General features: G+C 41.8%; 1 protein-coding gene across 2 annotated transcripts in view; it reads right to left on the reverse strand.

The window, feature by feature from the left end:
- The window catches only part of LOC146763027 (guanine nucleotide-binding protein G(q) subunit alpha), a 278,488-nt gene that overhangs the window by 20,329 nt on the left and 232,163 nt on the right, over positions 1-25,996 (reverse strand). For both annotated transcript variants that reach the window (XM_085571309.1, XM_085571310.1), the window contains exons 4-5: positions 25,748-25,876; positions 24,657-24,786 (exon numbers count right to left, since the gene is read on the reverse strand). In XM_085571309.1, coding sequence (XP_085427435.1) covers positions 24,657-24,786; positions 25,748-25,876 — 259 coding nt within the window. The remainder of the gene's footprint in view (positions 1-24,656; positions 24,787-25,747; positions 25,877-25,996) is intronic.

Raw genomic sequence — 25,996 nt, forward strand, 5'->3', positions numbered from 1 at the left:
TCCCTTTTCCAGTGCTAAACTAATCTCCAAGGGAAAACTGTTTCCTACAAACACATTAACTACCTGTTTGTACAGCTGAAGAAATATGAACTAGTTCTAGAAATAGAGATGGGATAATAAAGAATATAGGGAAAGGCCTCTATTGTGGATCTGACCTTAGATGCAACGTGAAAGAAGCCTTGACAAACCAAGCAAGGCTCTGCAGAGAGGACAGGAGCAGTGGGGAGCAGGCAGTATTTAATACCTCATTCAATCTCTAGCTCTGATTTTATGAGCCAGCTCTATCTCACAAAATTGCTTTCAGCAAAAGTCTATTTCAGCTGCAATGGAAAATCACAGAATCACTAGGTTGGAAGAGACCTTGAAGATCATCAAGTCCAACCCATGCGCTAATACCACCTCAACTAAACCATGGCACTGAGTGCCACATCCAATCTTTTTTTAAACACATCCAGGGATGGTGACTCCACCACTTCCCCTGTCAGACACTTCCAGTACTTTATCACTCTTTCAGTAAAAAACTTTTCCTAAGATCCAACCTAAATTTCCCTTGGTGCAGCTTAAGACTGTCCTCTTGTTCTGTCAGTTGTTGCCTGGAAAAAGAGACCAACCCCCACCTGACTACAACCACCTTTCAGATAGTTGTAGAGAGTGAAAAGGCTGAAGACAAAAAATTGTGAATAGTTAATATACAGAAATGTGCAGCTGGAGCTGGCTCAAGGCTTCTTAGTGGCTGACAGCCTTTCATAGCACTTAAGCATATGTCTTGACTCTACCTCTTCTTGGGATTTCTATCAGTTGAACACTGCTGGAACCAGGAGGGGAAGCTATACTTGATATTTTCTATATTTTTTTTTCTCTCTTTCTCCTTCTTCTTCTAATTCCCTCTTCTCAGAGTTTTGAGCAACTTAAAATCCAATGGGCTTGGAGTTTGCTGCAGTGAATGGACTAAGTTAATGTTTTGTGAAATGTCTTATGTTGATTGAATGCTGCTTTAAACTTTTGCCAAAGTTCTCTGATTTTCTGATGTTGCCAGTAAATGTTTTTGTTGTTGTTTTGGTCTTCTGAGGATATCTTGTTGGTATTTTTTCCATGCATCTAACTCAGAGTGCATGAAAAACTGTAAGCCCTCTTAAGAGGCTCATCAAGTGAGTTTTTGGGACCTTACATTTGCTCCAAACCAGGTTCAGGTCCTTGCATTTGGCCTTGTTGAACCTCATGAGGTTTATATGGTCCCACTTCTTGAGCTTGTCCAGGTCCCTCTGGATGGCATCCCGTCCCTCACCACTCAGCTTTGTCATCTGCAAATTTGCTTAGGGTTCACTCCATCCCTTTGTCTATGTCATTAGTGAAGATATTAAATAGCACTGGTCCAAATACAGCCCCTGAGGGACACCAGTTGTCACTGGTCTATATCTGGACATTGAGCTGTTCACCACTACCTTCTGGATGCAACCATCTGGCCAATTCCTCATCCACCAAATAAATGAGCCATCAAATCCATGTATCTCCAATTTAGAGAGAAGGATGTTGTGGGGCACTGTTAAAAGCCTTACAGAACTTCAGAAGATGACATCTGTAGCTATTCACTTGTCCACTGCTGTAGTCACTCCATCATAGAAGGCCACTGAGTTGGTCAGACAGGACTTGCCCTTGGTGAAGCCGTGCTGGCTGTCTCGAATCACCTCCCTGTCCTCCATGTGCCTTAGCATAGCTTCTCAGAGGTTCTGTTCCATGATCTTCTTGGGCATGGAACTGAGGCTGACAGGTTGGCAGTCATTGGATCCACATACTGCCCCTTTGGTCTGTCATAAAAGTGATTTTGCACTTCTGGAAGTGATAAGATCCATAATGAGCCAGAAGCCATTCACTCAGCCCCATTACTGGACCATCCTGGATGTACAGACTGATATATGTACTGGTTCTGTCTGGGATAGAGTTAATTTTCTTCATAGCAGCTCATATGGTGCTGTTTTGGATTTGTGACCAAAACAGTGCTGACAACATTTTAGTTATTTCTGAACATTGCTTTTTCAGCATCATGGCCTATTCTGCTTCTCACACTGCCCTGCCAGTAAGTAGGCTGAGGTGGACAAGAATATGTGGGAAGCATGAGGGGAGGGGGATGGGGGACATTCAGTGTTATGACATTTGTCTTCCCAAGTGACTGTTAACACATGATGGAACCCTGCTTTTCTGGAAATGGCTAAGCATCTGCCCATCAATGGGAAGGAGTGAATGAATTTCTTATTTTGCTTTGCTTGTGTGCACAGCTTTTGCTTTACCTATTAAACTGTCTTTATCTCAACCACAACAATCTGGAAAAATCCTCCTGCTGTATTGCTGTTTACTGTAGTTGTTTTACTTGTATTCTTGTTGGTTATTCCAAGCAAGCCCCTCTGTTGAATATGCTGTGGATACTGTTCTTGAGGATAGCTATAGAATTATAGAATCATTCACATTGGAAAATACCTCAAACATCATCAAGTTCAACCATTAACCCAGTACTGTCAAGTCCACCACTAAACCATGTCCTTAAGCACCATGTCTATACATCTTTTAAATACCGCCAGGGATGCTGACTCAACCACTTTCCTTGGTACCATGTTCCAATGCTTGACAACCCCTTTGATGTATAATTTTTTCCTAATGTCAAATCTAAACGTCCCCTGGTGCAACTTCAGGCCATTTCCTCTTGTTCCATTTCTTCTTACATGGACAAGAGACTGACACCCACCTCGCTACAACCTCCTTCCAGGTAGCTGTAGAGAGCAATAAGTTCTCGTCTGAGCCTCTTTTTGTCCAAACTAAACACCCCCAGCTCCCTCAGCAGCTCCTTATAAGACTTGTGTTCCAGACCCTTCACTAGCTTCATTGCCCTTTTCTGGACATGCTCCAGCACCTCAGTGTCTTTCTTGTGAGGGGCTCAAAACTGCATGCAGTACTCAAGGTGTGGCCTCATCAGTGACAAGTACAGGAGGATGATCACTGCCCTAGTTGTGTTGGCCCCACTATTTCTGATTGTGACGGTTTTGGCTGGGCTAGAGTTATTTTTCTTCCCAGTGGCTGGTATGGGGCTGTGTTTCAGATTTGTGCTGAACATAGGGTTGATAATATAGAGATGTTTTTCCTATTGCTGAGCGGGGCTTACACAGAGTCAAGGCCTTTTCTGCTTTTGTACTGCCATGCTGGCAAGGCAGTTGGGGGTGCATGGTAGGTTGGGAGGAGACACAGCTGGGACAGGTGACCCAAATTGACTAAATGGATATTCCAGATCATATGACATCATTCTTGGTATATAAAGTGGGAGGAAGAAGGAGAAAGGGGGGGATATTTGGAGTGATGGCATTTGTCTTCTCAATTAACCATTATGTGTGATGGGGCCCTGCTCTCATGGAGATGGCTGAACATCTACCAGCCCATGGGAAGCAGTTAATTCCTTGTTTTGCTTTACTTGTGTGCCTGGTTTTTGCTTTCCCTATTAAGCTGTCTTTATCTCAACCCATGAGTTTTCTGGCTTTTACCCTTCTGATTCTCACCCAGATGCCACTGGTGGGGGAGTGAGCGAGTGGCTGCATGGGGCTTGGTTGTTGGCTGGGGTTAAACCACAACACTGACATGAGTCAGGATGACATTGGCCTTCTTGGCCACCTGGGTACACTTCTGTCCCATATTCAGCCAACTGTTGGCCAACACTCCCAGGTCCTTTTCTGCCAAGCATTTTTCCAGCCACTCTTCCCCAAGAGGTCCACCAGAACCTTGCTAGTTGGCATTCTAATGTAATATATGTTATGGAATAATTCATACTTATGTAAAATATACATGAAATAAGTTGTGATTGTACAAAAAATTCTTCAAGTTTTAAAACCACAAGCCGCAGCTGGGGAAAGATTTCGAAACCACAGATGGCAGAAGAGAGAAAGACCTAATTTACAAATGAAAAAATGTGGCTCCCTTTCCTGGGACAATCCAGGAGACACCCAAGCAATGAATACTCGAGAAGTATCGAGGATCAAGATAGTCAGAGTCTCAGGGGCGTGCATTCCAATACCAGGATCCTGTAACTCCAGGATCAGCATTCATGATCAGCATTCATCGCTTCCCAGAAACAGCTTTGTCCAGCCCAGCACAGAGAAAAGGAGACCACATGAATATGTGAAGCAACGAAAAGAATAGGAGAAACTCTGCCCCAGGCGAAAAAAACTGTATAAAACTAACCGGACAGAGACAACAGGAGTGAACAGAGGGGATCCAAGCGATAGAGTTTGGATGAGTGTTCACCCAGCGCCGATCCTGGGCTCAATGGCGTCCCTTTGATTGTGGCTATCGGAGACCGAATCTCGGTCGCGAAATAAAAACCTTTTTTTTTTATTATTATTAATTTGGCTTTATCATTTATTGCCTATAACACTAACTTGCTAATTCTCTCAGGTACCGGTGAATGTCAGGAAGGGAACTGATTGTTGGATTTGTACATAGCATACTGCATCTGTGAACCAAGGTTTTCCTGTGGTAGGAATGCTGGTATTGGTGGAATTGTGGGGCTGTGCATGTAAAATCTTTGTTAGATATTACTCTATTTAGGCTAGTCTCTCAAAAACTAACTACTGACTGACACTTTAGTAAATCATGGATCAGAATTCTATGCCCTCCAAAACTTTATGAGCCATCATCTGTCCCATGAACAATGACAAATCATGCAGCAGGATTCATCCTATACCATGCAAACCTACCATGCCGATATTGACAATTGCCTGAAAGACACCACTTGCTGCTGTGACCTTATCAAAATAGGTGCCCCTGGCCTATACTGGCTGTACAGCAGCTGTGCCATGACAATCTTCCCATGGCGAGAGAGGAGGTCTACGCACCCAGGCTAATTGCGCCTGCAATGCATGTTGAAGTAAAACTCGTCAGGACCCATGTCTATAATTATCCTGATGCCCTGTGACATTGGTGTAGTTTTAACCCTTTAGTAGAATGAGGATGCATATCTCACCAGCTTCCCTGGACCCTCCTTCCTTGTCTAGGGGTCTCTGAGCTGGAGAAAGCAATAATGTCTCTGCTACTCTGGAAAATATAGAAAATGTAACAATTTATGCCATCCAGTCACTGCAGCAAGAATTTGCTCAAGTACTACAGACTACTGTTCAAAACCACTAGCTTCGGAGTACTTGACAGCTATACAAAGTGGCATTTGCACATTAGTAAATACTACCTGCTGTGTCTGTGTCAGCCAAGATCTATGCATTTAGACTGACCTTAAGAAAATCCAGGAAGAACTAAATCCCTTGCACCAGGTAGCAACTGAAGATATTCATTGGGGAATTGGCAAATTGTGGTAATGGTTTACCTCTTGGTTCCCATATCTCAGGGCATCTGTCAAAATATTTTGGCTGTACTTTTTGAAATTATCTACTTTGTCATTATTTACATTTTATTTCATATCAGTGGATGGGGTTGTGGACTATGTTATAAAACATTTTCCAGTCATGTCAAGGCACTCCCTGACTGGAGATGGGGCCACTAGATATAAACAAAAGTAAGTTGTCATCTCTTTCACAGCCTCTCATAGCAATTGGGAAAATGCAGTAGCAATTGTGGAAGGACATCCCTGCACTACCACAAAAAAGCTTATCTGCTTATTTGCTCTGTCCATCAGCTGGTGTATGGCTCTGAACATTCTCCCCCCTCACATGAATTACTGAGGGACGTGAGATCCCCAGCTGATAATAAACATCCCTTGCCTTGAGAGCAAGATGTAGAGATAAGCCAGGAATCCTACACTGAAAGGCACTATTTTTACAACTACAAAAGCTACACAATTTTTCACGAAGGTAGAAGTCTCCTACACACTCCCTGGAAATGCGTAGGACTTCTTCCCGAAGCTTTGTGGTTACTTTTCCAGAAACAGAGGAAAGGATTCTATGTGTGCCATATCAGAAATTGGATGGTAAGATACATTGAATCCTAATCTGTTAGGGAAGATGAAATAGGAAAGTCTTATAAATATGATTGCCTGGCAAAAGATTTGGAAAATACAGAAACTATAAGTGAGATTGAAATGAGAACAAGCTTTGAGATACTAAACCTTGGTCACTAAACAACTAGAAAATAATAGTACAGCCAGTTGAAGGCAATCCCCCCTTTTGATTGAACAATGCCCTCTACCTACAGACAGGTCCAAGGGTCAGATGGAATGTTCTGTCTCACCCCTCAAAATGTATGGTTCATGACACACCTGTAACCCTCCCCTGAAGCATCAGGTATCTGTAATCCTATTGGCCCAAGTCTTATTCCATGCCCACTTTGAAGCCCCCTGATAAGGTGTGCCTGGGGGACTGGACAGTCTCTTGGCATCCTCTCCTGCCCCCGCTACCTCTCTCTCTCTTCCTCCCTAACTCTCCCTGTCCCCGCTCCTTGGGGCCTGCTCCGGTTGGCAATTCCAAGCAGGGCCCTCACACCCACGCCCTTTGCAATAGGCCCTATATTCTAAGACCTGACTTCAGAGATCTCTCCTCTCCATCCATCCTGACCATCCAGAAGTCCAGTGCTCCCTACACTAATCTATACTATTTCTTTGCTAGATGTAATAATAGGTACCTCACTCGTGCACTGTATTGTTTATCTACTAGTAGTGTTTCTTTTGTTTATCCTGTGTAGGAAGTAATCTGTTAAAGTCTTATGTCTGTTAAATTTGTGTTGATTAAATAAATTATTCATTTTGTAATAGACCAAATCGGCTATGATTAAGAACCTTGGAGTGAAAGGAATGAGGGACTTGTCTTTACAAACTGTAGGTCTGCTAGTAGATAAATCTAGCATTGAGAGAGAAAAGAAACAATGGAAAGGATTCCACTGATTGATAAACGGAATGAGAGAGATTTTTCTTTACAAACAGACTGCAGGTCTGCTGATAAATAAATTTGGATACTGAGAGATGAAAGAAACAATGGGAAGAACCATAAACTCCATAGGAATTCCACTGATTGACAGAAGGAAAAGAACGGGGGGGGGGGGGGGTTTATACATTAGAAGGGGGTCTTAGGTATTAGTTGTTTTGGGAAGTCTGTACCTCTCAAGTACCTCAGCCAATGGGGAAAGAGAGAGGGAAATGCGGCCAGGAAATTAAGATAATGAGGAGGCTGCTCCCACAAAATTTTGAGAGACCCCAGGGGAAATGCCCCATGGCATCTCCTTTTATTCAAATAAAGTAACAAGACTCCTGTCTCCTTTTTGAACATAAACCTCTGGTGTTTGTGGAGTAATTTTCCTGATACAAGCGAGAGCAATCTGGGGTGCAGGCTGCCCCAGACGGAGATACTGCCAGAAATCTAAGTCAAAGGCAGGACTTATTTAAACTCGCCTCTCCATTTATAGCATTTGGCATAGTCAAGCAAGGATATGGCAAACAATTTAAAAACTCAGTCTAAAGACTTGTCAGACTATTTATGGTGGCACAATGTTGATAACCCTTGTCCAGTAGACAACTGGTTTGAGTGGGAAAAAAGCCAAGAGAAAATAAATGGACAGCAGGAATCACTGACAGATAAAAATGGAGAAAATATAATTTCTCATGAATTTGTATCATGTTTAAAAGCAGCTTGTGAGTGTCAGAAAGAAATGATAAGATAATATGACAAATTAAAACAAGAGCTAAAAGAATCCAAGGAAAAAACAAAACCCTTGGAAGGAAAATTGGAATCAACATCAGTAAAAAAAACCCATCTCTTTGTATGTTAAAGAAATTCCAGAGTTTGTAACACCACCAGCAGATGGGGATGACAATATTCAGAAAAACTCTGATGAAATTGGTAATGCAAATGTTGAATTGGATTCTAACAAAAGCACAGAAACCCCACCTCAGAAGGAGGGAGAAATACCAGAACATAAATTGAATTCTATAATTAAAACTGAACTCTCTGAAGGACTCCAAGGTGGTCAGAGGAGGAATATGGTCAGAACATTTCCCTGTAATTCCATGCCATCAAAAAACCTCCAAGAAAAATATGGACAAAAAGCTGGGGAAACAGAAATTGAATATCTGTTAAAAATTTGTCTCACTGGGGAAAATGGAATATTACCAGATGATATAGAAAGTTTCAGGTTCTGGAGTGTGTGTCCCTTTGCACCTCCTATCAAACCCCATTTAATAATCAGCAGGATTGCATATTGGCCAGGAGGAATACATATAGAAAAAGGGGAACTTGCTTAAACCCTTATGTAGTTAGCTATTAATATCTCAGCTGCTGCTACAAAAACCACCTTGTATTTGCAAGCAAAATATAAATGTGCAGCTGAAAATATCCCAGCCTCCGCAGAGATTAATTTTAATGTATTAAGACCTTTGCTGAGAGAAGCGCTGAATATGCTAAAAGATTGGTTAGTGGAGAAACAAGACAAAGTTGGGGGAGATGTGGGGCGTAGTGATGCCTTGCATGACCCACAAACCCCCCTCTGAGAGCAAAAATGCAGTAAGGAGGACTGCCTCGGCTTTCAAATACCGAGGCTTATTCTCAAGCAGTAGTGGGGGGAAACTGGCAAAATTCAAAACCCTCACTCTCACAAAAAAAAAAAAAAAAAAAAAAGACAGCCAACCCCCCCCCCCCCCCCTTTACAACCCAGCAGGGAGAGAAAACACCCTAAGGGCAGGGCGACCCTTGAGCTTGCATTGCAGTAGCTTCTGATCACCCCTAATATTCATTTTAGCCGTAGGAGCATAGGAAAAAACCTTTGAAAATTTTTAGTTAACACTGAAGCTTGAAATCTCTGAGTACTCTGCCAAAAGCTAAAAGCTAAACTTAAGTTTTAAAAAATAAAAATTGAAATTGTTTAAACTGGCTCTAATCTGTTACACTGCTAAAATCTGTTTTGAAGTAATTAAGATTTTAAAACAAATGCATTATATTTAGAATGCATTCTACTTACAACTCTTCTGTTTGACTAATAAAAACAGACAAAACCAAATCCTAACACAGAACCTTTTCTTTGCAACTGTCCCAAATACATTTACACATAAATAAATGACAGTTTGCATAATTAGCTGCCATCAGCTAAATACCAATTTCCCTCTAAAAGGTGAAATTCCTGGAAACTAATAACCTGCAAGCCAAGCTGTAATTACAAAAGTAGATGTTATATCTACTTCCCACTAATAAAAGAAAATTTCCAAGAAAATAATAAATACTTTGGAATGGTGGAAAAATAGTATTCCTGGATTTTCTGTAATAGCCATGAACTGTGGTGGTAGTAGAACTCTGGTCACAGAGGGAAACAGATAGTTTCCCAGGCATCGTTCTGGGAAAAGCTGTGAAAAGCTCAGAGAAAATAATTATAAACAATTCTTAGGTTGCTGCACCTGGTGTTTGTGAACATGTGGAATGTGTTATGGAAATATATTTACCAAAGGGTGTTTTCTTAATTAGCCAATGGTGACGGTGTTTTGATTAGAGGACCAATCAGGTCCACCTGTAGCGATCTAGAGTATAAAAAGGAATGGGTTTCCTAATAAAGTGGATGAGCCTTCTAAGAATTCATGGAGTGTGTTACTAATTTATCCGTGTCATTTGTGACTCAATGGTGACATCTGGTGACCGCCGATGTGTACTGCAGTCTAGGCTGATGGAACAGAGTTGGGTGGACCTCGGTCGTGTTCGCAGCTTGGACTGAAGATGAGGGGGTCTGGTGACCCCTCGTGGAAATCGCATCCGGCAACCCTTAGTGGAGTCGCAGGACTGGTGGAGACGCTTCGGACCTCTGCTGGGACCTCGCGGCACCCCACGCCGTCTGCTCAAGACCAAACACCTTCCGTTCCCCTGGAGAGATAACAGTGACCTTTCCCCGTGTCTTCCTGGAGAAGATATGTCCCTTCGGGACCGCGATTTTGCCCTCATAGCCTAGGAGCTGGGGCGGGTAACAGATTTCCCAACATAGCACTGCCTGCATCCCGGGGTAGGCTTGCGGTAGTTGGGAAGAGTTGCTTTCAAAATGGGCAACCGAATTTCTGTACAAGAATATACAACCCTTACAGTGTGGGGACATATAACCCTTCGTACAGGACTTCCTGTGTCAGAAGACGCTCTCTACAATCTTTGCCAAAGTTGGGCCAAAATTCATGGTTTCCCTGTAGATGTGAAGACTGTACTGGACCCACAGGCGTGGGACGCTCTAGGCTATCGTCCGTGGGAGGGGGTCACTAGGGGAGATACGACCGTGCTCCGATTAATACCGACTTGGGGAGTCCTTTCCAGAGCAATACGAGGCTGGACTCCAAGGGAAAGCGAATCCACCTCGGTAGCCACATCCCAATCGGACTTGGAGAAGCGCGTCCCCATGCGCAGCCGGCCCCCGGCCTCTCCAGCGCCGCAGACGGGAGCGGGAGTACCCCTGCCACAACCAGCGGATCGGGTTTTCCCTGCTCCGTACGTGGCAGCTGGCGAGCCTTTGCCACAGTTGGCACTGCTCCGGCCGTCGAGGATACCCGTCTCTGCTCCCTGGGCAGTGGCGGGCGTATCTTTGTCTCAGCCGGCCTCGCTCTGATTGCCAGTGCCGACGTTCCCTGTTCCACAAGCCGCCTGGCCCTGCATGCCGACCCCACTCCCGTCTCCACCACAGCCAGCCGGGGAACAACCCTTTTACAGCCAGCCGGTGCCATTGTTCCCGCTGCTGGTTCCTTCCCCCCCACACCGCGGGTAGGGGCGGCATCGCCCTCAGCGCAGCCAGCGGCGCTCTCTCCCGGCTTCCCCACGCATGTGGGAGAAGGACTGACGCCTTCAGTGGCACCTCTTCCACTGTCGGCAGATGCCGAGACCGGAGCCGCAGTTGCTCCTGCCCCTTCGCTTTCACCAGTGCAAACGGGACAGTTGCCTGCTCCTTCCCCCCCTCTGTTCGGCGTGTGGATAGGCTGACCCGATTGTCGCCCTGTTCTTTTGAGAGTTTTAAAGTTCTTCTAAAAGTTTCTTACGCCTTCTGATATTTACATATTTCTACTGAATTTTCTCACACTGTTCATATAAACAGTGATTGTTTTGCATTCTTCTTTGTGGGTGGAGAGAATTGATGGACTGTTGGTATGACCAGTGTGGTTGGAGAGGTGACAGTTTCTCCCTCCAATCCACTGTCACTTTTGCTATTGTATATATAGTGGAGTCAGAAAATAAAGTTTGCTTTTTTGGGTTCTTTTTCTTTCCTTTTGCATCTGGCCTGCTTGTGTGAGTTATTTCGTGTCATAGTGTGACACCCTATGTCTTTTGCAGTTCTACTACCACAAGCCACGCCATGGGCAGGGCCGTGCCGATAGCGGTTGGCCCCCCGTGCCGGGGCTTGCAAGCAGCCCCTTTCCTCCCGCAGTGCCTGCCGGGGCCGCTCCCCCGCAGGCTTCACCGCCGAAGGCGGGGGCGGTCCCACTTCAGGTGGATGGAGCGGTGGGAGCCGGGCGTCCCTCGGCCCTGCCGCTGGGTTTCCCCACCTGTGGTGCACCTTTGGAGCGGAGCCACCTCCGTTGCCGACAAGTGACGCAGCTGGACCGACGGCTCCTTCATCACCAGTTATGAAGCCTACGCAACTGTACCAGCCACACCCCCCGCCTGCTTCGCCTCCTCCAGCCGGCCCGCCTCCCATCCGGGACGTGAACTGTGACACTGAAGATCCCCAGCCTGCCTCACCGCTCCCAGTTGGCCTGCTCCCTGCTGCTTCCATCAGGTTGCCAACGGACGCGGACAGTGACAGCAGAGAATACCATCAGCCTGTCCCTCAGCGGGGGTGTGCCCTTGCAGTTGAGTGCCAACCTGATGGTGCTGCTAAATCTGAAGTTCAGTGCTTTTCTGGCAACCAACATCCCCCTGGGACCACCACCTTCCCTGGGAAGGGGGCCCCCTTGTTCTGTGGGGTCCCCGCTGTGCCGTGGAATTCCCCGTGTGTCCTGCTTTCATTCCCGGGGCAGAAGGAACGGGGTCTCAAAAGGCTGTGGCTTGTTTCATGCTCGGGAGAGGCGGGGAATGGGCGAAGAGCCGGGGAGATGACCAAGACATAGGCTGCGTGGTGGGGGCGACCAGTAAAAGTGAAGGCGGGAGTGATTTGCTCATCCTGGTATCGAGTGCAGGTTGTGCCAGGGACCCCAAATCCAGGACGAAATTCCATGTTCCCTAGAAAGCCCCTCCTTCCCATTTACCAACATGGACCAGTGGCCGTGGAGGGAGCGGGGAGAGGAGGGGGCGGCATTGTGAGGTGGAGTTGGTTTCTCCAGCCTCTCCTGCATTCCTTCCTTTCCCTCTCCTAACGTGAAAAGGTGGAGGAAGGGAACAAACCACAGGGATCTGGGCTTGGTGGGATGAAGCAGTGGTGGTGTCTGTGCCACAGCCCCACCGCTTGCCTTCAACAAAAAATGTGAAAAGAGGTACAAAGATGTCATGGTTTGACACGGAAAGAGAATTTTTTCCGGAAGGAAGAGGTCAATTTGGATATTGACCAATTGAAGGTAGACACGCCTCTGAGAACACAGAGGGGTTAAAAGCAGAATTCCCAGGGGAACTCGCTCTCTTTGGTTCCGGACAGCGCGCAGTGCGGGCCCTCCCCTGCCCAGTGACGAGCAGGGTGGGGGGCGGGGGGAAGGCCCATGGCAGGACAAAGGTAGGCCCAAGGGTGGTGGAAGGACTGGAACCGGGCTGGCCCCTACAGATGGAAGGGTGGAAGGAATCTAGGATGTCTCCTTCCCCCCCCCCCCGAGTTTCTGTCCCAAGAGAGAGAGAGAAAGAGACAGCAGCAGTTTTGTCAGCAATTCCACAGCAAGGAAGGAGGAGCGGGGGGAGCTACAAGGTGCCCAGTAAGTGGGAGTTGCTGGAGTCTGGGCATCGAGCCATCCCTGGGGAGTTCGGACTTTTAACCCTTCCTTGAGAAATGAAAGCTTTGTGAATTTTCCTTTCCCCTCCTTGGTTTGAAAGAGAGGAAGAGGGACACCTTGGACCCTGGGATGTTAGAAGGAGGAATTCTAGATGGGAGGGGGACAAGGAGTGGCTTTTGGCTGGACTTTTCCGTGTTAGCCACAACCTAAACCAATCTTCTCCTCCAAGAGACTGTATTTTGGGAGGATGCCAGTGAGTCAAGAGACATGCTTCAGCTGGGAAAAGACAGAAGTGGAGTGAACAGAGAAAAAAGTTAGGGGGTTTGTGGTGGCGCCCCCTGTCCTCAAAGGAAAGAGAAGAGAAGAAGATCTCTGTTCTTGGACCCTCGGCCCCAGGGGAAAATGGGGGGCACTATGGTCCCAAACAATGAAAAACTGAACTGTTGTTTTTCTCCCCTCTTGGCAGAGCATCCTTGAAAGGAAAAATCCTAAAAGCAGTCCGTCCATCCATGCATTGGTGGTGAGAGCACTGTGCATGGAAAGGAGAGGGTCACTATGGCAAACTTTTCTCCGGGCGGTGCCATGTGTGACATGGAAACACAGGATGTAGAGCTGTGTTTTCTTGGCGGTTCTGTGGCACAGGAGAGACTCCTGCCTCCCTCGAAGGGGCTGAGTATCAATTGTCTGGGGGGTGGAAACCTGATTGGGGTCCAGATTGTGTCTCACTGTGGTTTGTTGGAGTTGGGTGGTGGGGGGAGGAATGCTTTGCAAGGTTTTCCTTTGATCTTTGTGTGGGTTTTTTTTTCCTTTTTTCCTTTTTTTTTCCTTTTGTAGTAGTAGCTTAATAAAGTTTTTTTCCTGTTATTAAGCTTGGGCCTGCTTTGCTCTGTTCTAGATTCCACTTCACAGCATTCAAGGGAGGGATCACATTTTCATGGGGGCACTGGCATTGTGCCAGTGTCAAACCATGACAAAAGAAAAACCCACTGTCTTCACTGACGGCTCAAAGTACTGGAAGGCCACGAGTCAGGCTTGGCCCAATTGGTTGAGTTAAAGCCTGTTGCTATGACATTCCAGTGATTTTCTCAGGTACCTCTGAATTTGGTCACAGTTTTACACAGAAACACAGGCAGAAAAAGTAATCCTGCAAACCCAACCAGCAGGAAGCCCAGAGGACAGATATACAGAAATAACATAAAGGATATCTGAACCATTCATTCACTCATAAGGGTTATTCCTAAGAGCCTTGTATTAAAATGTTAGGTGACACCTACCAATTAGAACTTGGGCTGTGGAAAGGCTCTGACTCTACCTGGATGGGATGATTGATAATAAACCCAGATGTTTTCTGCATCAAAAGGTATTCAAGTCACTTTGACTTGACAATTTGACTTCATATATATGACAGCTGAGTCTACTTTCAAAGGAAGATTGGAGAACCATGATCCAGACATGATTCCCCAACTCTCTGCTGATTTGACATTTATCAGCTGTTGCAGACTCTGGGATGACAATTCAGTGCTATAGTGCCTGATAATTATATAATGTCACATGTGTTATTGATTATGTGCATTATCTGATTAATTCCTAATTGTTGCCAGCTTCTTTTTCATTACATGCATTGTTTGCTCTGAGCTTTCCTCTTGCTCATATCCAAGACACACCTGTGTCTGGAAACATATAGAAGCAATTTGTCAATGAAGCTTTTACCATCATTGTGGTATGATGTCCCTATTAATCTTCTTCAGCTGTTCTCTGTTTCAGAATCAAGAAGGACATTCAGTGATGTCAAGATCAACATATCCAGTGAATGGAACTTCTCCTGAGATTCAGCTATTTGGACTTTAAAACAATGGTCATTCATTTCATTTCCTAAGAGACATTAGACATTGGTATTTGGTTTTCTCATACTGTAAACCCTGTTTCAATGATATGATAGAGATTAATATTCTATAAGTAGCGAATCTCCCTGACCATTATAAGTCAACATCTGATTGAGGTTCTGATTGACCACCAGCAAATTGCTAAGGGAACCCTTGAGCTGTTTTTGTTCTCCTTCCTGCAAAGCGCACTGCAGTGGACTACAAATGCCGCCTTCCTCTTTAAACACAAAAGAGGGACCTGTGGTGGTAGCTCTCTGGTCACAGAGGGAAACAGTTTCCCAGGCATTGTTCTGGGAAAAGCTGTGAGAAGCTCAGAGAAAATAATTGTAAACAATACTTAAGTTGCTGCACCTGGTGTTTGTGAACATGTGGAATGTCTTATGGAAATATGTTTACTGAAGGGTGGATGCTTAATTAGCCAGTTATGACAGTTTTTTGATTAGAGGATCAATCAGGTCTACCTGTAGTGAACTAGAGTATAAAATGAAATGGGTTTCCTAATAAAGTGGATGAGTCTTCTGAGAATGTATGGAGTGTGTCACTAATTTATCTGTGTCATTTCTGATTCAATGGTGACAATGAACTGGTATCACAAATGCTGATAAAAAAGTGGAACAGGGATCTCTGACTTGAAATCTTAAACAAATAACATTCAACAGCAGCAACCTGTAAAAATCCAAAGACCTTTTAGTTTGCTAATCAGTATTAAGAAAAGTGGTGCTTCCTGTTATAGATGAGTAATGTAATAGTTGGCTCTCACAATTAAAAGATAGATATATAGTAATGATATTGTAATATGCCATCCCCATAGACCTCTTTTATCTCCCCCTTGTAATAGCCTCAGTAGTCAGGGCATTTGTAGAGGGCTGGCTTATTACCAGGAGGTGTGGCATAACAATACCTGACCTCCAATCAAGATAGAAGAAAGTAATCTCCACCAATGGATGGCAGACAAGGAGTTGACTGACAAAACTTTGAGAGGGGCTAAAATCCCAGTCAAGAGGATTGGAAATTTTTTTTAGGGTTTGGTTCATATTTTCTTATTTTTTATACTCAGGATTTTCCATGCTTGGGTCTACTCCTGGGTTAGGGGTTTCATCAGCTCCTCTAGACATCTTAGCCCTCATTCTAGAGAAAGTGTAGACTGTATAGAGGAAGCTTATTAGATTAAATACTAGGAAAGTGGTCTCTTTAACATTTAGGGGAAACTGAACATTCTCAAAAAGTGACATAACAGATTTAAAGGAGAAGAAGGAAAGGAAAGGCTGGAAAGCTTCATCCTCTGGGGTTTTTTTTAACAAACTGGGTGTAATTACTAATAAACTCTTAAAACATACTACTGGAACTGGGACACAGGGTAGGACGAAGAAACTATAAACTATACTTATCTTGAACAGACTAGTATTTTTGTAAATGCTATATAAATCATTATTACTGAGCCTAGCACACTAGCTATTTTAATCTGTGCCCTTCTACTGTAAAAACTACATATTAGGGACAATACTAGAGCTATTTCTGGACAAAAAATAATTTTAGTGACTAGAAAGGTATTAAAACTTTAAAAAAGTTTAGAGACTAGAACTATATGAAGGCTTCTACTCTGAGAGATATTATGAATTTAAGTAACATGGCTACTGGCTGCTTTAATTCATTACAGAGTAAGCACAACTAGCATGTAATTAATAAAGGGTTTTTTTCACTTTCTTGGCCCCACATTGAGCACCAATAAATGTATTTGTCTTGGTTTAGGGCAAATTTGGGAGAGAACCTTCAAAGGGGTTCCTCTAGGAAGCAGATTTAATCGGCCCCTCCCCCAACTGGGTCAGGAAAAATACTTCTTTGGAGAAAAGTGGAAAAAAATGTTTATTAAACAAGAAAACCTAAACAATATTAAACAATAAAACCTCTTGCTGCTCTAAAAGAGAGACAAACTTAAAAAGTCCATTTTATGGGTTGCAGCTCGTTTCACTTAGTCTCTTATTAGTCCCTCTGGCACTGGAAATGCCACAGCCCAGGCCCGGCCTGCTGAGCCACAGGTGCGAGCTGCCACTCCTCTTCTGGGTGTTTAGTCTAGAGCAGTTTTAAACAGGTCTAAAGCAAAGGAAAAATACCCCACAGTCTAGGGAACTTCTTTGCCTCAGTTAACTAAAACTAACTAAAAGCAAAGGAGAGCTCTGTCCCACTGTCTATCTATCTGTCGACAACACAGTCCAGGAGCAGGAATGTGGAGGAGTGAGTGCCGTTTTCTGAAAACCAACTGCATGCTTCTTCTCTCTCCTTTTCACTCTCAGAACAAGTTTTAAAGGCGCAAAACTTATTATTTAGCATAAACAGAACAGATGATTGGGGATAAAGGCATCCTATAGTCAACCCAGGACAGGTATAAAAGGCAGAGCATCCATTTTGCAGACAAGCATGTGGCTGGTAGTCACAGAGACTCCCAGTGCTGAAATTGTTTTCCTTATTTGGTCTGTTGTAATTTTTGTTAAGGTTTAATAAACCTTTGAAATTTTAAAAGTGAGCAGTTGTTTCTCACACTTCCCCAGAGGAAATACAGCTCACAAATGGTATGCATATGACTCAGGAGTCATAAACCAGATGCTTTGAGTTTTTTTCCCCATTTTTTTCTTTAAATTGCCTGTGTGGATTTAACTCATTTACTCAGTGTTGAAATGTAAATTTTGAGTGTCTGTTGGATTTTAGTGTGTACTATCAAATATAGCTTTGGAGTTTTGTGTCAGATTAACACTACTGATGGAAGTGTTATAGATGAGTAATGAGATGGTTGGCTCTCATAATTAAGGGATGAATATTATGTATATGTCAGGAGAAGTTATGTAGATGTATAGTTATGTTACTGTATTATGTCGCCCTATAGTCCTCTTTCCCCTCCCCCTTGTATTGTTGCCACAAGGATGGCCTTGGTAGTTGGGGCATTTGAGAAGGTTTGACTTGTTACTATGGTAACACCTGACCTCCAATCAAGATGTAAGAAAGTGATCTCCACCACAGGATGGTGAAGAAGGAGTAGACTGACAAGACTTTGGGAGGGGCTAGAGGTATAAAAGGTGGAGCATCCATTTTGTAGATGAGCACATGGCGGTTTAGTTCCATGCTCCCAGTGCTATAATTTTTCCTTATTCAGTCTTCTGTTGTCTTTTTGTTAAGGTTTAATAAACCTTTGAAATTTTAAAAATGAGTGTTATTTCTCACAGAAGGGATGGACAATGAGGAATCTTCATGCCTGAGGGAGAAATTACGCTGGTTTTCTCTGCCTCTCAACCCTCCTCAAGCTCTGCCTGCTTGCAAAGATGAGATTTACATAACAAAAGGCAAGGCTGGTGCTGGTGGTATCTCTGCAGCAGAATTGGTTACATTGCAAAATAAAACTAACAAGCAGAAAAATATTACAAACTTCAAAAGGTGGGAGGAAAAAAAACACTCATCCCTAAGACATGCTAGCATTACAAAAACCTAACCCTATACTGGATAAAAAATAGAAGGAATTGAAAGTATTGGCAGTAAAGGAAAAAGCAAAGGTGGTGTAATTCTTACACAACCTGAGCTGGTGTTACATGGTGATTGTGTCAGTGGAAGTGCAAGATTGGCAAATAAATGGAAAAGAGAATTTTAACAGAAAGATGTTTAAATGGCTGTTTTTGCAGGCTCAGTCCCAATGAATTCATATAGGACTGGTTAATACTCATGCAAGAACCCAGGAGTTACAAGCCTATCATAACTGTTATGAACAAAACAGCCTGGCTGGGACACTTAGCTCCAACCAAGTACTGACATTGAAATGTTAATTAGCTAATTGCTCCTGGGAATCACCTACCCCTCACCCTCACTACCATTCTAGGACTGGGATGCAAAATAGGGAGACCAGTGGAATCATGGGAGGGGATTTTGGGGATGAAAACACCCCTAAATGGAAGGCTGGGCACAGTGGAGGGGGCTAGATGGGTGTGCTGGTTGAGGAAAAGGGAACCACATCTCTAGTCTGTGTTTGACCTGTCACCATAACCTTCAGAGGACCAGACTGGACTGGGCTGTGGGAAGCAGGAACAAAGGAGCAACTCTTCCTGGTGTTACCAGGAGGGAAGGAGAGGGGACAGCTGCTGCTGGACTTTGGCAGCAAGCTCTGCACATCCCCTCACCCTTTAGCTACCAGTGTGCAAGGAGGAAAGGAGAGGATGGTCTGCTGGGACTTCAGATACAGACTGCACACCTCTTCACCTCCAGCTACCAGTGTGCCACGGAGACCCCAGGGACAGACTCTGCATTCCTTCTCCCCCTTCGGCTACCGGGAAAGCTACAACAGCGGGGGTGAGCTCCGTGTCGAGCCCCCTGCCCAGCTGATCTTTTTAATAAAGAGCTGAACATTAATAAAGGCATAGACCCTGTTCATTACAATAACAGCAAAGTGAATTAGCTGAAAAAAATCAGAAAGATAAAAATTAATCCACAACACTAGTGTTATAAATAACTATGTACCTGTTGGCTTTTGCTATTATGTACTGGCTTTTGCAAATTTTTATTAATCACAACAATTTTGATATAGCACAATTTGTAATCACTTTTAACTGCTTTAATATAGTATAATTTGTCAGCTTTTGTGGCCAATACCCTGGTACTGTGTAGCTTATATATTAGTATGATAAATATATTATATTTTAGGCTTTCGCAAAATATTAAAATAGAGACTATGTGTTGTGCATTGTATTGTTAACTTTTGCAGAAGTAGCTACCGCCTTTATTTTTGTAACTAACTGACAAGGGTGAGTATAACTCAGATAATTTTGTGAAATAACCAATGTTGTTTTAATGTACTTGTGGAGTTTCTTATCTGTGTGATAACATTGAAAAGAACCAGGAAAATAAACATCAAAAGAAAGAATATAAGGAAGAATTTACCACTGACCCTTCAGGCTATCAATAACTGTCAAAACACAGAACAGGGGGCCTTGTGAAGAAATAAAATATATAAATTTCATCTGCAGTATGGCACATACTTTAAGAAGACGGGTCAAGGATCAAACCAAGCACAAAAAATGCCTGGAACATGTTAACTCAAAGGAATGTTTAAGTATGTATAATCTTCATGAATATGCATTTGATCAATGTAATAAAAAAGTATATAAGAAAATTGTTTTAAGTTAACTGGTGTGCCTCTGGCAGTTGCCAAGTGGCCAGTGCTGTTTACTGTCCCTTTTATCCCTTGTTAAACTTTAAAAATTTTAAAGAGTGAGCCTTGTTTCTCACACTAGTATCAGTTTGATTAATAATTATATTGTAAATTAGGGTATACTGGAAACTATTTTTGCAACACAAAGCAGGAACTTTGTTGACCAGGAAGATGTGTAAAGACATTCTCACACAATGTCCATATTGCCAACTGAGGCTTGAGTAAAGCCATCCAAACCTGGCACCCCCTTTGCATATAAAAAAATAACAAAACACTCTGGTCAACTTGGCAAATAGGTTATATTGAAACTCTAAACCATCTAACAGTTACAAGTAATTGCCACTAAAAGCAGGCATACTGATGCAAAGACTACTATTTCAGAACTCAGTGACTGATTTTCCAGTCTCCCTGTACTAAAACTCTATACAGTGACACTCTTGCCTCTGTACAAGCTTAACTTTGCTCTGAAACAAAACAAGTTTCTCAATGAAGCCTCTCAAACTGCTCCTACACTGTCCCTGTCTGGCAGGAGTGAATATAGTGCTGTATTTGCAACTAGAGGCCAGAGATGGAACCACTGCCATAACTGTGATAAGCATATCTATAATTGCTTAAGTTCTGTTGTTCTGGTTTCTCTAATAACCTTGAATGTTTAGGTATACCCTCACTAGACAAAAGCTAGGTGTGTATCTGGATGTGGAACAAGAAGCCATTCAAGTAGCAGTGAGAAGGACTGTTCACTACCTGCACAGCTGCCAAAAATAGTGAAATTTCTGGACTCCTATAAGCAAATAAAGCCAGCTCTGGACACAGAGAAGCCATATTGGACTGCACAGTAACTAATCAATCTGCTGTAACCAAAAATGTCAGTTATGGTATTGTTTGCATTTTTATACTTACAGGTCAATGTTTGCAATAATGCAGCATGGCTAATCAGCCATCCCAACAAAAACTAATAGTGCTGTTTTTTCTTAAACACACATACAGCAAATGTTACCTGACCCTTGGAAGGGAAACTCACACCTAAAGCTAATGCAAGCTGTGACACTGATAACAAATTGCAATGATTGCTAGTTCATTCTCAGTCCTTTATGTACTTCATGAAAGTATTCAAATGGTGAGAACTCCACACCAAACATATTCTTTAAAGGTCTTACTCCAACTAAGGTGATTACCACTCCTGGAAGGAGAGATAACCCAAATCTCCATAAATCAACAGTCTGATGATACAATCAATGCCTTGAAACAAAAATTTACCAACCTCTCAAAGTTAATTGAACGAAATCAAATAGCTTTGGATTTGCTTTTGGCTTCCACAGCACAACTATTACACTTAAACTTATTGACATAGCATTAAAACCCTCATTTAGTACTACTGAAGTACCAAATTATTTTATAATTTTAGTTTTTTTTATTATGCTTTGTAGTTCTCTATAAATATTGTTTTAGGATGCTTATGTCTTTACTCTGATTGTCAGTGGGTAGAAAAGATTTCACCCTAAATATGACTTGAATTTTCATATGATTGTGAAATCAATTTTGTTTACTTCTTCCTACATCTCCAGGATAAAACATAAAATTCCCAATTGGAGTAATATCCTAAGTAAGTAAAAATAATTGAGTTTTATTGCATCTTTGATTCCCTGAGACAGACTATTATATAATACATATATATTGGTTTAGATTATTTTAGAATGGCCTAACACTTGATATATTAAGCAAGAATATGCAAAATACTGAACTTCACTGAAGAACACTGGACTAAGAAGCGTGAACGGAAGTGAAAAGTGTCACTGACCATCCATTGAACTCCTTCAATCACTACAACCAAGAAGATACCTCCATGAATTCTTTGTTCCTGATTTGCATCTCATCCTCCTATGATCTTAAGACTCATGGGGTGGGGAACAACCTATCCTACATGGACTGATAACAACACAAATAAAAATGACTTATTGGATTGTCTTCAACTATCATGAACACTCTAAATTTAATGCCATGTCTTATAATCTTTTGGTTTATCACTAATCTTTTTTTTTAATATACGTATATGTGTTACATGATCCAATACTTAAATACATAAGCTGAAACGACAGCAGGTGTTTCCTATCAATATCAGTAATATATACAATATCTTTTGAAGAAATAATACATCTTAGGAAACAATGTGTATCAAAACACTCAATGATGGTGCACAAATATATGAAAGTGGATGCTTTTATAGCATGGAGGCAAGAGGTACCTGCACTATCCCTCCATGAGGTAAAGCCAGTGCCTTCAGTCACAGGAGTGGAATGTGTCTCCCCTCTGTCACAAAAAAGCTTATCTGTTCTGTCCATCATCTGGTGCATAGCTCTGGACAGATGTCCAGCAGCAAGTTATCTCTGACTCGAGGGAGGTAAGATCCCCAGCTGATAATAAACATCCCTTGCCTTGAGAGCAAGATGTAGAGAGAGAAGCCAGGAATCCTACACTGAAAGGCACTCTTTTTACAACTACAAAAGCTTCACAAATTTTCAGGAAGTTAGAAGTCTCCTACACACTCCCTGGAAATGCGTAGGACTTCTTTCTGAAGCTTGGATGCATCTTTGTGGTTACTTTTCTGGAAACAGAAGAAAGGATCCTATGTGTGCCCCATCAGAAATTGGATGGTAAGAGATACATTGAATCCTAATCTACACTATTTCTTCGCTAGCTGTAATAATAGACACCTCACTCGTGCACTGTATTGTTTATCTACTAGTAGTGTGTCTTTTGTTTATCCTGTGTAGGAAGTAATCTGTTAAAGTCTTATGTCTGTTAAATTTGTGTCGATTAAATCAATTATTAGTTTTGTAATAGACCAAATTGGCTATGATTAAAAACCCATGAGCAAGAAGGATCTGGGGTGCAGGCCACCCCAAACAGAGCTACTGCCAAAAATCTGAGTCAGTCAGGACTTGTTTAAGCTCTCCTCTCTATTCATAACAGTAATCACCTCCCAGATGCCTGCACAACTGATACTTGATAGAGGTGATTCTACACTACCTGTCTCATGATACACCGCCTTTCAACCTCTGACTGTATAACATACCGTGCAGGTGTTGGAACACGAACCTCACCTAGATTATTATATAACTAACAGCCCATCAAAATAACACCCTTGCCTATAGCTCCATGTCAAGTGATGATTTGAGGGAATCACAGGGTGGAAGGAACATCTTGCCTTCTAACACCCTCTCCTTTAACCAATACTATTATCTTAGACAGTCTGGCAACACTCTGGCCCTGACCTACATTGTCACAACTCTTTTCCTCATTTAAAAGGCATTTGCATGATTGGTTGTTTCCGCCAGATGACCCTGACATCAAATGTCTCTGGCAGTCCACCAGAGCCATGGCATTGCTTATGATCCTGTACTCAGTATTGGTGATTGCATGAGTTGCTATATGGGGGAATTGTTGTTCATCTTTCTTACTGCCTCAATAAAGCTTTGTTTTATGATGTATTATCAGACTCCATTACTGTTTGGACCACAACATTAAATATGTGTCTTACAAAACAAAATAAAAGCATTTGGATACCTTCATAGTTAAAACAAAAATACAAAAATAAATGAGAAGATATAATCACTGTATAAGCAACTGAAAATTTTTTCTTTGTAACATCTGTACTTTTTAAGGAGATGTCTGATGATATAAAGACTGTAATGAGATTTCTTTCTTTTATGGGAAAAGTATAAATTTAAAAGCTTCCAGAACTCCTAGTCTTTCTTGAAAAAATTAATATTGAAAAAGTTGAGAATACAATCATGACTGCACTGGGACATCTGTTTTACCTCGGTATGTCAACCCTTCTCTTAAATAATGAAATCAACATATATATACAGTCATGAAGAACATGAAAATGTTTTCTTTTTTCACCTAAATTTTGTAAATTAATGCTAAAAACTTGCATAGAATGGTGTTGGTGAGTAACTCATGTAAGTTTGATGAATAATGGGAATAGTCTTTATGAAAGAAAAAGTCCAAATATTAAATTTCCCCCCTACTTTTTAAAATTGTAAACAAAACACTGGGTACTCCTGCACTTTTCCTACTTAGTTCATGTATCACCACCCATGAGTTTTTTACTTCTGTTATCCTTTGAAGTAGAAACACAAGTAGGAAATATAAGCCAATATAAATCCTATACTTTAAGTTAATGGAATGAAGTTTACTACTTTAGGGTCTGTTCTAGCAAAGAATATATGAATTTTGTTTTAATTCCCATTGTATTTTATGACTCTGCTACACAACATTAATCATGCAAATAGCTACAATAAGAACATTTCTCTACCATCAGCTATTCCACCTTTAACACAAAATAGATGAGTTCCACTGACCTTCCATGGAAGAGATCAGTTTGTGTCATATTATTTGAAGATTTGCATCTTAATCCATGTAGAACTTCTAATTTCATTCCATGCAGTTGCATACAACTGCTGGCAGATATTTGGAAAACAACCAGGAATGGACAAGCCAGCTTGCTTTGAAAATGTCTTAAAAGGACTAGCAACCTTCTGTTTTGCTGCTTAGCATGAAGTATTCAATCTATAATTAAACTTTATTGGTCAAAAAAAATTAATATCCAAATAAACATGCAAAAACACACACACCAAAACTCTCTACAAAATTGTGTTTTAGTCAATTTGCAAATAAAATTTAAAATTAATTTTAGGTAAAGTATTTTTTTCTTAAAAACTGGTGATTTATGCTAATGCTTGCTTACCTCATTGTCGGACTCCACAAGCACTTGATCATATTCACTAAGAGCTACTAGGAACATGATAGATGTGACATTTTCAAAGCAATGTATCCATTTTCTTCTTTCCGATCGTTGGCCTCCTACATCCACCATTCTGCAAAATTAACAATGATCGTATCAACTCCACAAATACCTTTTCAGATAAACATACAAACACATGAAACACTGAATTCAAGAATTTAGTTGAAAACAATTTGGTTCTTCTTAAAACTGCTACCATTCATATTAAAGACTAATGGAATGTGCTGTAAATAAATAAGCTATCATATTTTCTTTTTAGTTTGATGTGCTTTCTGAATTTAAATTATTATGGGTCTCAAAGCCCTCAAATTTCTGTTATTCAAAACACTTATGATTTTGAGTCACGATTCTAGGATGTGTGCTCTGTATATTCAGCAGAAATACAGCCACAGAATTAAGTTGGTGGTCTGCCGTTCTCCCAAGAAATTGACAGTCAAAATTCCAAACTTGTCAAGGCTGTCTAATTTTAAGACCATAAATAGAATATAATCTGTATTTAATGAAGTTGTTAATAGCCAAAATAAAAACTCAAATTTACTGACAGAGTGTACTCCAAATTTATTATGGATCTCAATGTAACTAGACACTCAGGTGTCTAACTTGTAACTGCATAGTTATTCCTTAGCAATTGTATTTACGCTCAGAATGAGCTGTGGGGAAAATTATTTGTAGGAATGGCATTAAATTTGCAAAATATCACTTCTCTATAAAAATCAAGTACAGAAGTGGTACTTTTCCATTTCATAATTATTCATAATAGAACATTTGTACTAATTTTATTGAAAAATTACTTTCAGTTTTTCTATCAATAATAACTACCTTCAGAAAAAAACAAATCTCTCTCATCCTCTTTACACCTTTAAGAGCAGCTGTTAATGATATATAGACAAACACATGAAAATAAAATTAATACCAAGCTCAAATTTTTAAAAAATTGACTAATTTGTACATTTAACCAGTATATTATACATGGTATTGCTAATGCAAAAGGAAACAAAAGAAACAAGGCAAATGTGTGTTAAACTTTTTTCTACCTGAAAATGACGCTTTGTAAGTCAAATGGATATTCAATGATCCCTGTTGTTGGAACTCGAACTCTAAGCACATCTTGCTGAGTTGGCAGATAGGCCAAATCTGCTATGCGGTCCAAGTCGTTAAGGTAACTATAGATGGAAAGAAACAACAGGAATGCAAGACAGTGAGACCATAATCCCACTGAGGAAAAGAGAAAGGTAGCCTTAGGAAAAGAATTGAGGTGTGGGATAGGAAGAAGTACAACAGGA

This window comes from Lonchura striata, chromosome W, assembly GCF_050655825.1.
Source record: "Lonchura striata isolate lonStrDom1 chromosome W, ASM5065582v1, whole genome shotgun sequence".
Taxonomy (NCBI): domain Eukaryota; kingdom Metazoa; phylum Chordata; class Aves; order Passeriformes; family Estrildidae; genus Lonchura; species Lonchura striata.